Source organism: Lonchura striata, chromosome 8 (genome assembly GCF_046129695.1).
Source record: "Lonchura striata isolate bLonStr1 chromosome 8, bLonStr1.mat, whole genome shotgun sequence".
NCBI lineage: Eukaryota > Metazoa > Chordata > Aves > Passeriformes > Estrildidae > Lonchura > Lonchura striata.
In genome coordinates, this window is record NC_134610.1 from 12,079,199 (window position 1) to 12,092,335 (window position 13,137).

At 42.6% G+C, this 13,137-nt stretch overlaps 1 protein-coding gene across 1 annotated transcript in view; it reads right to left on the bottom strand.

Annotated features, from left to right (window-relative positions):
- Nucleotides 1-13,137, bottom strand: part of GLI2 (GLI family zinc finger 2) — a 185,268-nt gene that overhangs the window by 125,580 nt on the left and 46,551 nt on the right. The window contains exon 2 of the mRNA XM_021526130.2: nt 12,048-12,210. Within this exon, the coding sequence (XP_021381805.2) occupies nt 12,048-12,180 (133 nt within the window). The 5' untranslated portion in view covers nt 12,181-12,210. The remainder of the gene's footprint in view (nt 1-12,047; nt 12,211-13,137) is intronic.

Consider the following 13,137-nt stretch of genomic DNA (forward strand, 5'->3'; position numbering starts at 1 on the left):
CCTAACTTTTCCCTTTGCTACTAAGCTCTCCTTTTGAGGATTCCACAAAATGGTGTCTTTTGGCTCAAACCCTGCTGCTACATTCTTGTTTCTCACATCTCTGTATAGCAGCTGGTCAAAGCCTTCAGATCCCTCTGCACAACTCAGCCCTCCTCCCACACAACTTGTCCAGGCTACTTCTGCTGCTCTGTATCTAATTTTATCTGAGTAAAGCCTTTTGACTTCCTTTTGACCACCATGATTTCCTTAAAGGACTCTCACCTTCTCTCTACTATGAAGTCACTGGAATCTTGTGTCCTACCCTATCAAGTAATAATTTTGCAAAACTTTGAAGCAGAAATCACATCCTCCCTAGTTGTGGGGTTCACATTGACCAAATATTCCTGGCATTTTCTTTTGCCTCACTCAACATAATAACTGCCTGGAAAAAGAATTTCAAAACTACCTGCAGAACTGTTACCAGAAAACTCACAGGTGACATGAGCCACCATCCATTTCATGTGCACTCAGAGGCAGACTGGGAATGCAGGACACAGTCGCACCATTAGCAAGTGTCCAGAGAGCCATCAACCCTTCTTTGTGGTAGCCATAACCATGGCTCTCAAGGGTCAATTCCTTCTTCTCTTCTCGAGCCTTATTCAGCTGACACTGCCTACAAATCGCACTGGTTTGGGCCATCAGCCCTGTATCTCACAAAACACAAGGTTAAGTAAAGCAAATTCAGGAGGACATTTCTATTCTGCCCTCAGGACATAACTATGGGAAAGTTTTGAGGCTGGAAAAGAATAGTTTTTCATTATGGTCACAGAAAGGAAGAATAAACTAAAACCATTGCAGATACAGGCACTGAGGAAAGGCCCTTTGGGCTGATACTTAGAGAAGCTCATTTCTATCCTCACTCAAGTGCTACAGAGGTTAAAGACCTGCTACAACCTGACATAAAAGGCAAACCCCACATTAATAGGAAATGTGTTCCCCTCCCCCATTCCAAATGTATTTTTTATGAGTAAACATTTCTGTATTAAGACTTACTGTCTTCAAAGATCCCTTTTATGTCCCAAAGGTAACCATTTAAGTGTTCTTATAACAGCCGTTACTTATCTTTACAATGGGCAATGCATGTGAACTCAGTGTCTGAAACTTTAATTTTGCTATATATTTTTTAGTAACTACATATAAATCCAGCCTGTTTCAAGTGTCAGTGACTCTATGTGACCAAAAGATAGCCTTGGATCTTATTTAACCTGCAAAGACATTGTTCTGAGTGGAATTAGAAGCAGCAAAAAAATTTGCAAAACTCTCAACCCTTTTAAATTGCTTGCATAAGTGATGCCGAATGCACAGAGCTCAGAATATGAGATGCAAATGTTTTTCACACATTCAGTCATCTCATATCTATTTTAAGAGTCACTGCTCCAGCAGCTGAAACACAGGACCCTGCAGTAAAGATGTTTTAAGGATGTCTTTTTAACAGCACGGGAAAGTTCCTCTGGAATTTTCAAAGGGGAAAAAATCACACCAAACAAGAGTACTGCCAGCTCCTCTGCAGCTGATGACAGCTTTAGAGCATGCGTGTGCACAGCAGAATAATGGGAAGGTAAGCTGAAACTAAGTTTCTCTCTGAAGCTGTTATCCCATGACAATGGATTTTATCATTCCCTCACCTGGCATCCAAGACTCTACTTAGAAAGGACTTTGCTATGCCACTGGCTATTGCTAGACTGGGTGTAGATACATGCCTATTAGGTGTCTGCTGCTTGGGTCAGGGTAAACCATGAAGCTCTCCATGGTTTCTGTAAATTCATTCAGGTGTGTCCAAAACCCAGCCCAGGTACTTGGAGCTCACCCGTAGACTACGCATGTAGGAAATCGTTTTGAACTAAGAAAAATAATTTTCTCTTGTTTTGATACAGAATATTTACATTGTTACTAACAACTTGATGTTCTCCAGCTGAGTTCCAGGTAAGATCACCTGAAAAACTTTCTCACTTCAGAGCAAGCATGGCATACACTCAATCTCTATACCCCAAAATGGTCTCTCCACTGCAGATATTGAAAACTCCTTCACTGTAAGGACTTAAACTTATCCTTCCCAACCCTGAAAAACTTTATTGTTCCATTTGGACAATATATGTGACAGCTAAGACACAGGTGACACCTAAGACAAGGTCACCCTTGTAAGGCAGCACTCAGGGGCAGCAGCACCCTCTTACAGGCAGTGGGGAATGGAAATGGTAATCTCCCCACAGCCTGACCCATAAAGTGTTTCCTTGTGACTGATGCCATAAACATGCTAACCAGATGCTGATGGATGGGCCTGGAGGCCCAAAGAACAACCTGAGTTCATTATATAAATGAGGGAGTGAAGGGAAGTCAAGCAGCTTTCCCAAAATCATGAAGGAAGTTTGGGACTTCATCAGGAACTGAAACTAATTTTCTCCAGGCTCAGTTCTGTGCCCTCACTGTAGGAAGCCACCAAAAAATTGGGTATCTTCACACAAGCAGCCTCTGGGAGTCGGATCGGCTTCCCACAACACATAATAATTCCTCTCGTTAAAACAGGACGTGCAAACCAATGCCTAAAGTCCTCACCTTTGTGTTTCTCTGGTTTTACTTTATAGTATGGCTGTAAATGCCTCTGAAAGAACATCAGCTGTACCTGCAAACCGACACAAACAGATTTGATTTAACCTCAAGCCTCACTTGCAAGAAGGCACTTGCACACATTAACACAGGACAGGGATATTCACCCCAGCCAGGATGTAGGAAATTCTCCCCATCACAGCTGGTCCATCCCACAAAGAGCAGCCATAAACCAGGGTGAACCTCAGGTAGAAAAACTGAATGAGAAAGGTAATTTCATCACCTCACAAAGAGAAAAATTTCATTTCGGAAAAATCTAAATATTACCCAACATTCTGGCTATAGGGTCAGTGGTGCTGACCCCCTATCACACTTCCCTTGGCTCAGATCATCCCCATAGGTGCACAAAATCTCTGCTTTCTTTAAACTATTAATCTATTGTTGAAGCAGCACAGGGCCAGGGGCTTAGAAGAAGATACCTCCTTTATTGGATAGTTTTCAGGAATGTCAGACACTGATCTTTTATATCAATACAACTGAAAACATCAAAACATCTACTTTAACTGTTTACTTAAGGACGCATCTTTTGCAGCTGTGATTTTTTCTGAAAATCTGTCAGGAGCTGATCACTGTAAGAAAAGAGAACAGAATAGAACAGCTTTCTGGCTAAAATGGCACCAGTCAATCCCTGCAAATGTCACTATATTTTAAAAATCAGATACTGGTGGCAGTAAATATAAATATTTTTCTTATAATCCTCCTGTTCTTATTTATGATTTACTTACAATTGGAAGCATTTTCAATGGGATGGTCTTAAAAAGATCTGGGATTCCAGGAGAAGGAAAGAGGTGTAAAAAAAAGATGAGAGAAAACCCCCAATGAGGTCTCTAAGAAAACTACAGAAAAGGCAGAATTTATTTCAGTCAAGTTTGTGATCATGTGGGATCACATTCAATTTTTTTAATTTCCATTTTGGACTCAGCCTATGTGCCCAAAGGTTTGCTCAGTTTTTTCCAGCAAGGTTTGACTGATTTCAACTGAACACCACTATGGGAGTTCCAACACATGTAAAGTCACGAGTTTAACATAATTCTGAAGAAGTCTGCATGAAAATACTATATCCTCTTCATTCCTTCAAGAGCTACATTTACAATCTTGGCTGAGATTTTATTCTCTGTCATTACCATTAAGATCAGAGAACTCATCCTGTCAAGTATAGTCCCCACACAGAATTCATGGGATATCAATTTATTTCAGAATTTAAGGTTTCTGCAACTTTTGTCTCACTTGGTTCTGGAAAAAACTGTAGTCCCTAATTATGAGCCCACTGTGCTAGGTACTGAACAAAGGCACTGCTGAGTTAGTTTAAATTCAGTGATAACCTATTTGTACTATTGAGCATTTTCATACCCTTATGCAACCAAGAGGAATGAAGCTGACTGCTGCATCGTGATGTTCTCAGAGGCTCTGGATGATGCACAGACAACTTGTGTTCATCTCTCCTGAAGGGAAAGAAACAACGCCTCCGTTTGGCAGATGGGCATGAGGATTTGAGTCATCTGACCATGATTACATGGCATATCATTGAGAAGGGAAGGGCTTGCTAGTGGATATGGTGAGCCAAGGAACCTGGACTAAGACCTCTTTACTATTATCAATGTCCCATGTACACCACATATGAGCTTCTGAAATCCCAGAGATAATCACTTCTTGGCATCCCTCTGAAACAGCTCAACCCATTTCAGCCACTTTAGCCCTGGAAAAAATCCCCTGTGCTCCCTGTCTGCAGAATGGGAGCAATGACATCTCCCTGTCTTGCCAGGATGTTCATATGCAGACAGATGCTGAAGTGTTGAGGCTGTGTGGGGGATGCAAAAAGCAAGAAATTCCCCCACAAGCCCTGAGCTTCCCAGAAGCCACCAGACAGAACAATTAATCTTATCTAATTACAAAAATTAATAAAAATAGCGCAGTGGAACTGGCTGTGTCTTCTCAGGCATCTGCACCTCACTCATCACCACAGGAAACCATGCAAAGAGACAACTGGATTTCATGGGGGGCAGTTTAACAAGGTAAGGAACAATGCCAAGTTCTCTTTTCACTGCAAGGTCTATGGATGCCTTCTGAAGGCCACTTCTTCAGGGGGTGCTGGGAATACAAGCCCTGCTTCTTGGTGCTGGTATTGGATGCACGGCATTTCTAGGAACATTTTTCTTTGCCACTTGTCTGACCTCAGGAGCAGTCCCACTGCTCTGTGCAGGCAGCCATGGAATGCTCTGCCAAACCCTATCCATTATTTAGCATCCAAAGGTAGACCTAATCTGTGTGATAAAAGGATGGATTTTATCTAAGGCTTGTTCCCCTTAAAGTGATTTACACAACTGGCCTCTCTAGTTGCTTCCCTTAACATAATTACTTACTTTTGAATTAATAGCCTTCCTCCATGTGGGTTATTTTTAGGACCTTTTTGTAGCCTTGAGAATTTACTATGGTTTTTCCCCTTGTATTTTTAGTGGGGATTTTAAATTCCCCATCTCTCTGAATGGGCTGTTAAAACATTAGTTTTGCCAATGCTGGTGTAAAGCGGGAGCAGCTCTGGGAAGCACCCCCCTGGCTGTGTTGACATCTGGGTGTTGAGTTTGCCTCTAACTTGAGAAACCATGGGTGAGATTTCAGTTCAGAGCTGGCAGTCAGGGCTCCCAGACTGCTCATCAGGCTATGGACTGATGGACATGAATGAAAGGCTTTAAAGTATTAATCTAGTCCCACCTTGGTTTCTCACTTTAACCCCACTCTGCAATTTTGGCAAAGTTGGGAAGACTGGGATTTTTCCACCTAACATTAAATCAGGCATGAAGCCCTCAAGGGAATAAAGCAGGCATCTGCACAGTGTGATTGACTCCACCCTAATGCAAAAGCACCCCAAACTAGACACCTAACATTTAGGCAGCCAACTTTAGACAAAATTACTCCCATCCTTTGTCTTCCCGTGATTATGGCAGGCTCAAATGCCTTGGCTAATGGGTGGTGTTGGGAGAATTGATTTATAAAACCTGCACAAATTCACAGATATTCAGGCAAAAAGCTGCCAGAGATAGTAAAATTCAAGCTATCGGGGTGTGCTTGCAGAAGAGACAATCCAGGAGATAATGCATTATCACCACTGGATTTTCTTACTTGACTACAACTGATCAATCCACAATAGGTAAGTTTAGCATCAGTCAAAAAGTTTATATTTAGGTACCCTCTGAGGGACACTTAAATGAAGTCTAAGCTGGGTCCCCAGAAAAGAAGACTCACCAGTATTTGCCAGAATAAATTTAAGGAGCTTACAAAGTGGTAGAAATGCAGAAGTGATTATTATTACAATTATTATTAATGATAATAAAATACACTCGCAAAATACAAAGGTCTTCCAGGTGGTGCTTAATGGTTGGGATCACCAATGGCAGAACCAGCCTGTGAAGAATAACTTTTTCCATTTTGAAGTCATAAAAGCTTTTCAACTTGGCATGCAAACCTGCAATGTGGTTAGGGATGAGATAAAATTACTCTGTCTTCAAAAGTACCTTTGCATCTGTAATGAGCTGAAATTATAGGAACTTTTGCTATAACAGTATGGGGGAGCTGTATACAACCAGGGAATGCTAGCTGATGCTATGAATTATAGAATTTTTTAGGTTGGAAAAAACTGGTAAGATCATCAAGTCCAGCCATAAAGCTGCTGCATCATCTAAGGGCTACACAATTTGAATCAGAAAGTCTGTAAACATTAATGGTTACCCACTCTGAGGTCACACCTTTGCCCACAGGGTTGGCTACCACACAAGGTCAGTAGAGAGGCCTGGGCATGGAGTTTCCTTCATGAGGGAAAAAAGAAAACAAACCAAGAAGTCAGACTCCAATCACTCATCTAAGCAAAGCAAAGGATTACCTGGGCTGACTCTTTTGAAGAAGAAACTAGGGAGACAGCATTGCAAGGCATGTATAGAAGATAAAGGACAGGCAGAAGAAAAGTTGTGCTTTTGTAGCACAATTTGTGGCAACCTTAATTATCAAAATTCTGCTACTGCAACTGAAGAATAAACCTGTTCCCAGAGCGCTCTGTCAGGCCCACAGAGCAGATACTGCTCATGAAACATGAAAATGGTCCAGCACGGCTTTGGCTTCATCCATCTCTACATGAATCCTTCTAAACTATCCCAAAGAGCAGGTTCCAGGTGACCAGCATGAGGCAAAGCTGGATCCTGTGACTGTGGAACAGTCTCAGCACTGCACCAGTCTGAGCATCCGAGACATCCAGCTGCCCAAAGGGACATGAGTGGGTTCACAAGAGACTGCAAGCAATCTGACCACTTAGAATGGCTACAGCAGCAAAGAAACACACTTTAGGACCCAACAGAATTAGTTTAATGAAAGGCTGACAGAAACAGTCAGAGAAGAAATACAGTTCTTGATTGCTGTTGCTCTTGTGGCAGCACTGCACTGAAGCCCTACCCAAGGTGGGCTAAAGTCTATGCAGTAGATGCAGAAGAACAGACAGTGGCTGTCAGGAGAATTTCTCAGTCTGAATAACAGGACTTTCCCATCATTCAGTTTTAACCACTTGCCCCCTTTCCCCCTGGAGCCAATCCCAGCTTTTTTGTTGAATGTATCTCTCAGCATTTTAAGCTGTACACAGCAAAGCAGTGCAGGGCAGGGAAGCTAAGAATGTGCTTGTACTGGTTATGCTCCCTTTCCTGGAAAATGTGAAGTGAATGAAAAACATTCTTCAAGAAGATCCCTGCCCCTCCAGGGTGGACATAGATGACTTCATTGGGGCTGTTCTCACTCTAAGTTGTCTGAGTCTTGGGCCACACAAATGATATATTTTTTCAGTGTGCTGAGGTGTGCTGGGATGCTGGCATTTCCTCCTCCTCATTTACATGGTCTTCCCATAATCTAGCACTAAGACAAGCTGAACTGCATAAGGACTCCCTGCCAATGCCACTTGGGGCTTGCTTACAGAAGACCTCTGGAGAGTGATGGGAGGTGCTCCCTGCCCTTCTCCTCTGCCTGTGAAAGGGCTGAGTGTGCTACTTCTGCAGAACTAAGCATTCCTGCCAGCCCATAAATCAAGTGAGCAAACTCTATCCCAATCTCTGATCCACTGCAGAAAAGCCCCATACTCTGCCTTTACAGCACACACAGGGCAAAGAGCTGTATTTCATCAACTGAAGCCTTAATATCAGAGGAGAGTCGTTACCTCCTGGAAAAAAAAAAAGCACAGCCAGAGTCTCACTAGTTCTGCAGCTTGGCTTCCCCATGTTTACACCAAATGACTTGTTGAACTTCATTATATACAAAGTATTTCCATAGATCAGAGGCAGGGAGACCTGTGCAGCTAACATAAAATAAATTACCACCCTGTGATAAATGGTTCTATTAGCAATCCAGATTGTTAAACTCAGATACAACAGGATGAAGGGAGCACTGCCCCATTCATTCTCCCTGCGGCAGATACTGAGTTGTAAATAGGTTATTTTGTGTGTAAATAACACATTAAAACTCAGCATTAGCCGTGTCTTTTGATAGAGAGGAAATTGTTCCAAATAAATAATTTCGGACAGGAATGTAAAATAAGCCAGATTTAATAGTGCATGCCTGCTGTAGCTGTGTTAAACATGACTAAAATGATAAACCCCAGAATATACTAATAGTAAACTATGCTCTGACATCAAAGTAATGAGGCTGTATTTTTACCCAGCTTTAGAAATGCTAAAATTAGTCTTGACAGAGCCAGACATCAGAAAAATGTTTCGAACATAAACACCATCAATTTGGGACCTTGGAGTTTGTGTCATGCAGAGGGTGGGGTGAAGAAGGAAAGGTACATTCTGGACCTTGTTAAAGTTGGGCAGTTAGCATTTAGGAGAATTTGTACTTAATTTTTATTACGAGATGAAAAACCTATCTTCCTAAATATCTCTGCCTTTGAAAGAGTGGCTCATTTAAATTTCCCCTACAGTCATATGCCTGGGCTTCCTCATGCCTTTAAGTACAGAGGATGTGTCAGTGCCAGCTGGAGGACACAACCCAGCCTCACTCGTGGTGCTCTGCACTGAACCCTCCTACCCTACACAGCAATATGGACTTTGGCATTCAACAGAAGGGTTTTATGAACTTGAATTGCTCTAAGTTGCCCTTCTAGAAGTAGAGACAATAAAATCAAGAGCCTCTTCTGCAGATCTAACTTGTCTATAGTTCCTACATACTGTCATTATAAACACTTTCCATCTCAGTCACATATACACATGTGCCCCTAACTGCCAGAGAAAAGCAGAGCTTTGACTCCTTGGCCAACATGATTTATGGAAAACCAGAAAATTAGGAGAGACTTCCCTGATGTCATATCTGAGAGGCCAATTTCTGAACATCTGATCAATAAGTTACTATAAAAAACTGTTGCAGATGATGTTTAAAATGGCAGCTTCAGAAGACTAAAAATATGGGATGCAAATTTTTAGTACAAAAGGACTCTTCTCTATTGCCAGCATCAACAATATTGATCTCTTTACCTACAGCCATAACTTAATTTGTTAGAGGCTGGAAATATTTGGGACAAATACCCAGAGCAAGGGAATTAGAAATGCAGACTGAACATATCATCTTATAATAATACAGTCTAAATAATAATATAGCCAAATAATTATTCTTCAATTATTTAACTTGTATTCCTTCAATTAATTAGAAATAAAACCTTATGAATCTATTAATTCCTACAAGTGAAAAAGAAAACCTTATGATCTGAGAAACATGCAAAACATGCTATGATGGCACTCCTCCTGTGTGACTCAGTAGAATAAAGGAGAAGAAATGTGTTGCAAATTACATTTGTTTGGCTCTGGAGAGCAGCTTGGTGATTTGCAACACTGGCTGAGCCTCAGTGCCACTTTCTCATATGCTAATACAAAGAGTAAAACCTCTGCAATAAATGAAATCAAGAATTTGCCTTGGATGAGAATAAAGACTTGCTCATATGGCCCCAAAGCAGCGTGGGGAGCTCAGAGGCCCCCCCGTTAAAGCTGATGCCCTCCTCAAGCTGAACATCCTAATTAATCTTCAAGCCTCGTTTGCTTTCTTCTGTAAAAATATGAGCATAAATACTCATAGTTCTGGCCTGTTGTGAGTAATTACTTTAGTTTAGGGAATCAAACATGTTATATTAGCACGAATACCACGTAAGTAGAGTGTCATCTCTACCCAGCCTTTTAGTTATCACCTGCTAAATCACACCTTGCAGTTGACTCAGTTAGAAGACAACTTTGTATTAATTTTTCTTCTTTCAAGCACACGCACAAGCACGCTGCTCACTTTCAGGAGCCTGTATTATGTCTGGAGTTCAAAGGAAAGCACTTGGAGCCACAAGAGCACGTGCATCACCTGCAGTGTCCTGGGGCCAGCGTCCAGCTGCTCCGCTGCTGCCCATTTTGGGTCATTTATGAGCACTTTTCTTCACAGCACGACATAGATTTCACTCTTTACATCTCATTACACAACGCTTTTATCACAATTCTCCTGACATCTTCAAACAATCCTCAACTTACTTCTCCACTTCCTCCTACTAAAAGGAGAAACATTGGGCCCATAAATCACTTTTTTCCAAAGGTGAGAGCACACTGCTAAGAGAACATATTATGCTGGATGCTTAGAAACCAATTAGGTCTCCAGGGATGCCAAATGGGCTGATGGACACTCCACCTCAGGGCATCCTCATTTGGATCTCTGGAAAGGTTGTGACTGCTTCTTCAGTGGAGGCACTCCCAAGGCAAGTGCCAAGTGGGGAGAAAGTGTTTATTCACATCTACAGGTTGTGAATTTTAGAACATGCTTGAACTATGTTGGGGCAAATCAACCCTTCAGGTCTGTGAGTCACTGACATGATACCCCCAAGTTGGCTGCCTCAGTAGTTCCTATAGCCTTTGCTTCTTCAGGGATTTGCTGGGGGATGCCAAGCTGTTGCTTGCATGCACATTGCTGTCCCTCTTATTTCTGCTTCCTAGCAAGCCTTCCTTTCTGCCACTTTGTGCAGCACTCACAAGGAAAGTGGCTCAGACCCACCCAGGACCACAAAACCCATCCAGGACCACAAAACTGTGTTTCCCTCCAAACAATTTTGTCAAAGACTTTCTGGTTGCTTTTAAGAAAAAGTTTGTCAAACACGTGAACTAATCTGATAGATTATAATCTGTGCATCTGAATCTTCACAGGTCAAATGGAAAAAGAAACCTGACTAGCAAAGTTTATGACAAAGGAGAGATAAAGCAGATTGGAGCCTTTTTGGTCAAAAACAATCTTCAAAACTCAGGCAACAAAAAACTCAAACTCCCCAGCCAATGCAGGTAAGAAAGAGAGGAGGTCAAAGAAGAGCAGTTCTGCTCTCCTGGGATGATGAAAAACCACCCTGCAGTGAAGGAAGAGGAGGGGACAGCTTCATTTTGAGGTAAACGCTGGCTAGCAATAACGTATATTACAAAATGAAAAAAAAGCTGCCTGCAAAGTTTACACAGCTGGGTTGTCTCTTGTCCCATCCAAACTCGTGCAGCCTCTTCTAAATTTGTCTCTTATACCCTGTCCAGAGATGACAACCAGTCCCCAGCAAGGGCAGCTATGGAGGCTCCCCAGTGGGCACAGCCTTGCCCACAGCTGTGCCACCATGATGGGCCCTGGCACTACTCTGGAAATCCACCAGCACACCTGTACCACAGATGGGTGTGGATTTTGCCTGCTACAGCATGCAGGAGGAGGCAGGAGCAAAATCCCTGCACTTTCACCTGCACACCACAGTTACACCCACCAGTAATGGTTCCATGCCTGCAGGTGTCCACAAGAGCTTCCCAGTTGACTTCAACAGCAGCAAGACCAAAATCTTGCTTAACACACTGACTTGAACAGGAATGGCAAGTGGAGGGGTTTCTGTATGAACATTCTTGCCCAGGATCTAGACATTCCCAAATTCCTCTCTAACCATGAAATCCCAGCAGCAATTGCTGAAGACCATGCAGTCTGTTTAGCTCATTAGCAGGATCACAGCTGGCACATGACACCCCTTTCTGACCAGGATAATGAGGTGCTCCCCATCTCCAGCAGCCTCACCAGGCAATCTTTAACTCCAGCATGGAGGAGTGGAGTGCTGCTAACACTACACAGCACCAGTCAGCTGGTGGCAAGCATTGAGGGGATGCCCCAACTCCCCCACAGCCACCCCTCACCACCCATCCCCTCCCTCACTCCAGTCCAGCTCTCCATCACACTACAAGGACGTTTAGATGCCAGCAGCGACACAGCTTCCAGTTCCTCTGACAGCCAAGAACCCCAATAAACTCAGCGTGTTCACAGGAAGACAGATGCCACCATACTTATTAAATTCTTACAGTCTAATGAAAAACACCCCTGCTGCTTTCAAACTGTAGAAAACAAAGTACCTCCTTGTGCCACTGCTGCTCCCACTGCTGCTAAAGGAGGGGGTTTCTTCCCCGTCTCTGTAAAGCCATTCCCCTCCAGAACAGCACCTTTCCCTTCTTTTTTCCCAGCAGCTGTCGAAGCAGAAGTTTCCATCTTAGACGGGCATCTTCCAGCTCAGGAACCCTACAGGACAGAAAACAAAACCAGATTCTGGTCACCACTCACAAAACAGGCACAATCAGCTCCATGAAGCGGAAGATGGTTTGGCAGAGTTCAAAAGCAAATGGCAAGCAGCAGAGAATTCCTGGGTTCCTAACTCCAGCAATGCAGCCAGTCCCAGAAGTTGGAGGCATAAAGGACACAACTATGTAAAGGGCTGGGTGTTCTCACAGACCTACAAAGACCAGGATCAAAAAACAATCCCCAGCTAAACTTGGGCTACACAGTAAAGTTTACAGGTCCAAAGGGTTTTCCAGGATTATAGAACAGGTGAGATACAAATATTTAGCACATTTAAAATGGATTTATCCATGGTATACGTGACACAGACCATCCTAAGAAAAAACTCAGCAAAAAATTTCCAATAAAATACAGATAAACATATATTTTAAGTGGTTCCTTTTTCTATCCCACTGTGGGTGCTTATGCTGTGGGCTGGTTTGGAATCAGTGTCATGATCAGAACTTTTCAGCAATGCTTACAGATAAGCCACAGCAGTTCTGCCACATCCCGTCAAGTTCTCACTGGTGAAGTCTAACAAACACTGATCCCTCTCTCTCCCAAGAAAGTTCTTCTGTCCTGAACAATTGCATCTGAAAATCAGCCACAGCTTTACCCCCATTACAGACGGTGAATTAAATGCCATGAGATATCCACAAAACAAGAAGATACCAAAGTAGAAATAACCTGGGTTTTTAAACTTATGTTGATAAAAAAGCAGCTCCTGAACTTTTGCCAGCTTGACCATTTTTTCTGCATGATTCAGACTTAAGTAGTCTCCCAAAAGCAAACATATGGGTATCCCAAATTTAGTGTAAAAACAGGGTGTCTCTTAAATGAGGAGGCATACTTTGTTCTGAATGCAAATACTTTGTTCCCTTCATTTTACCT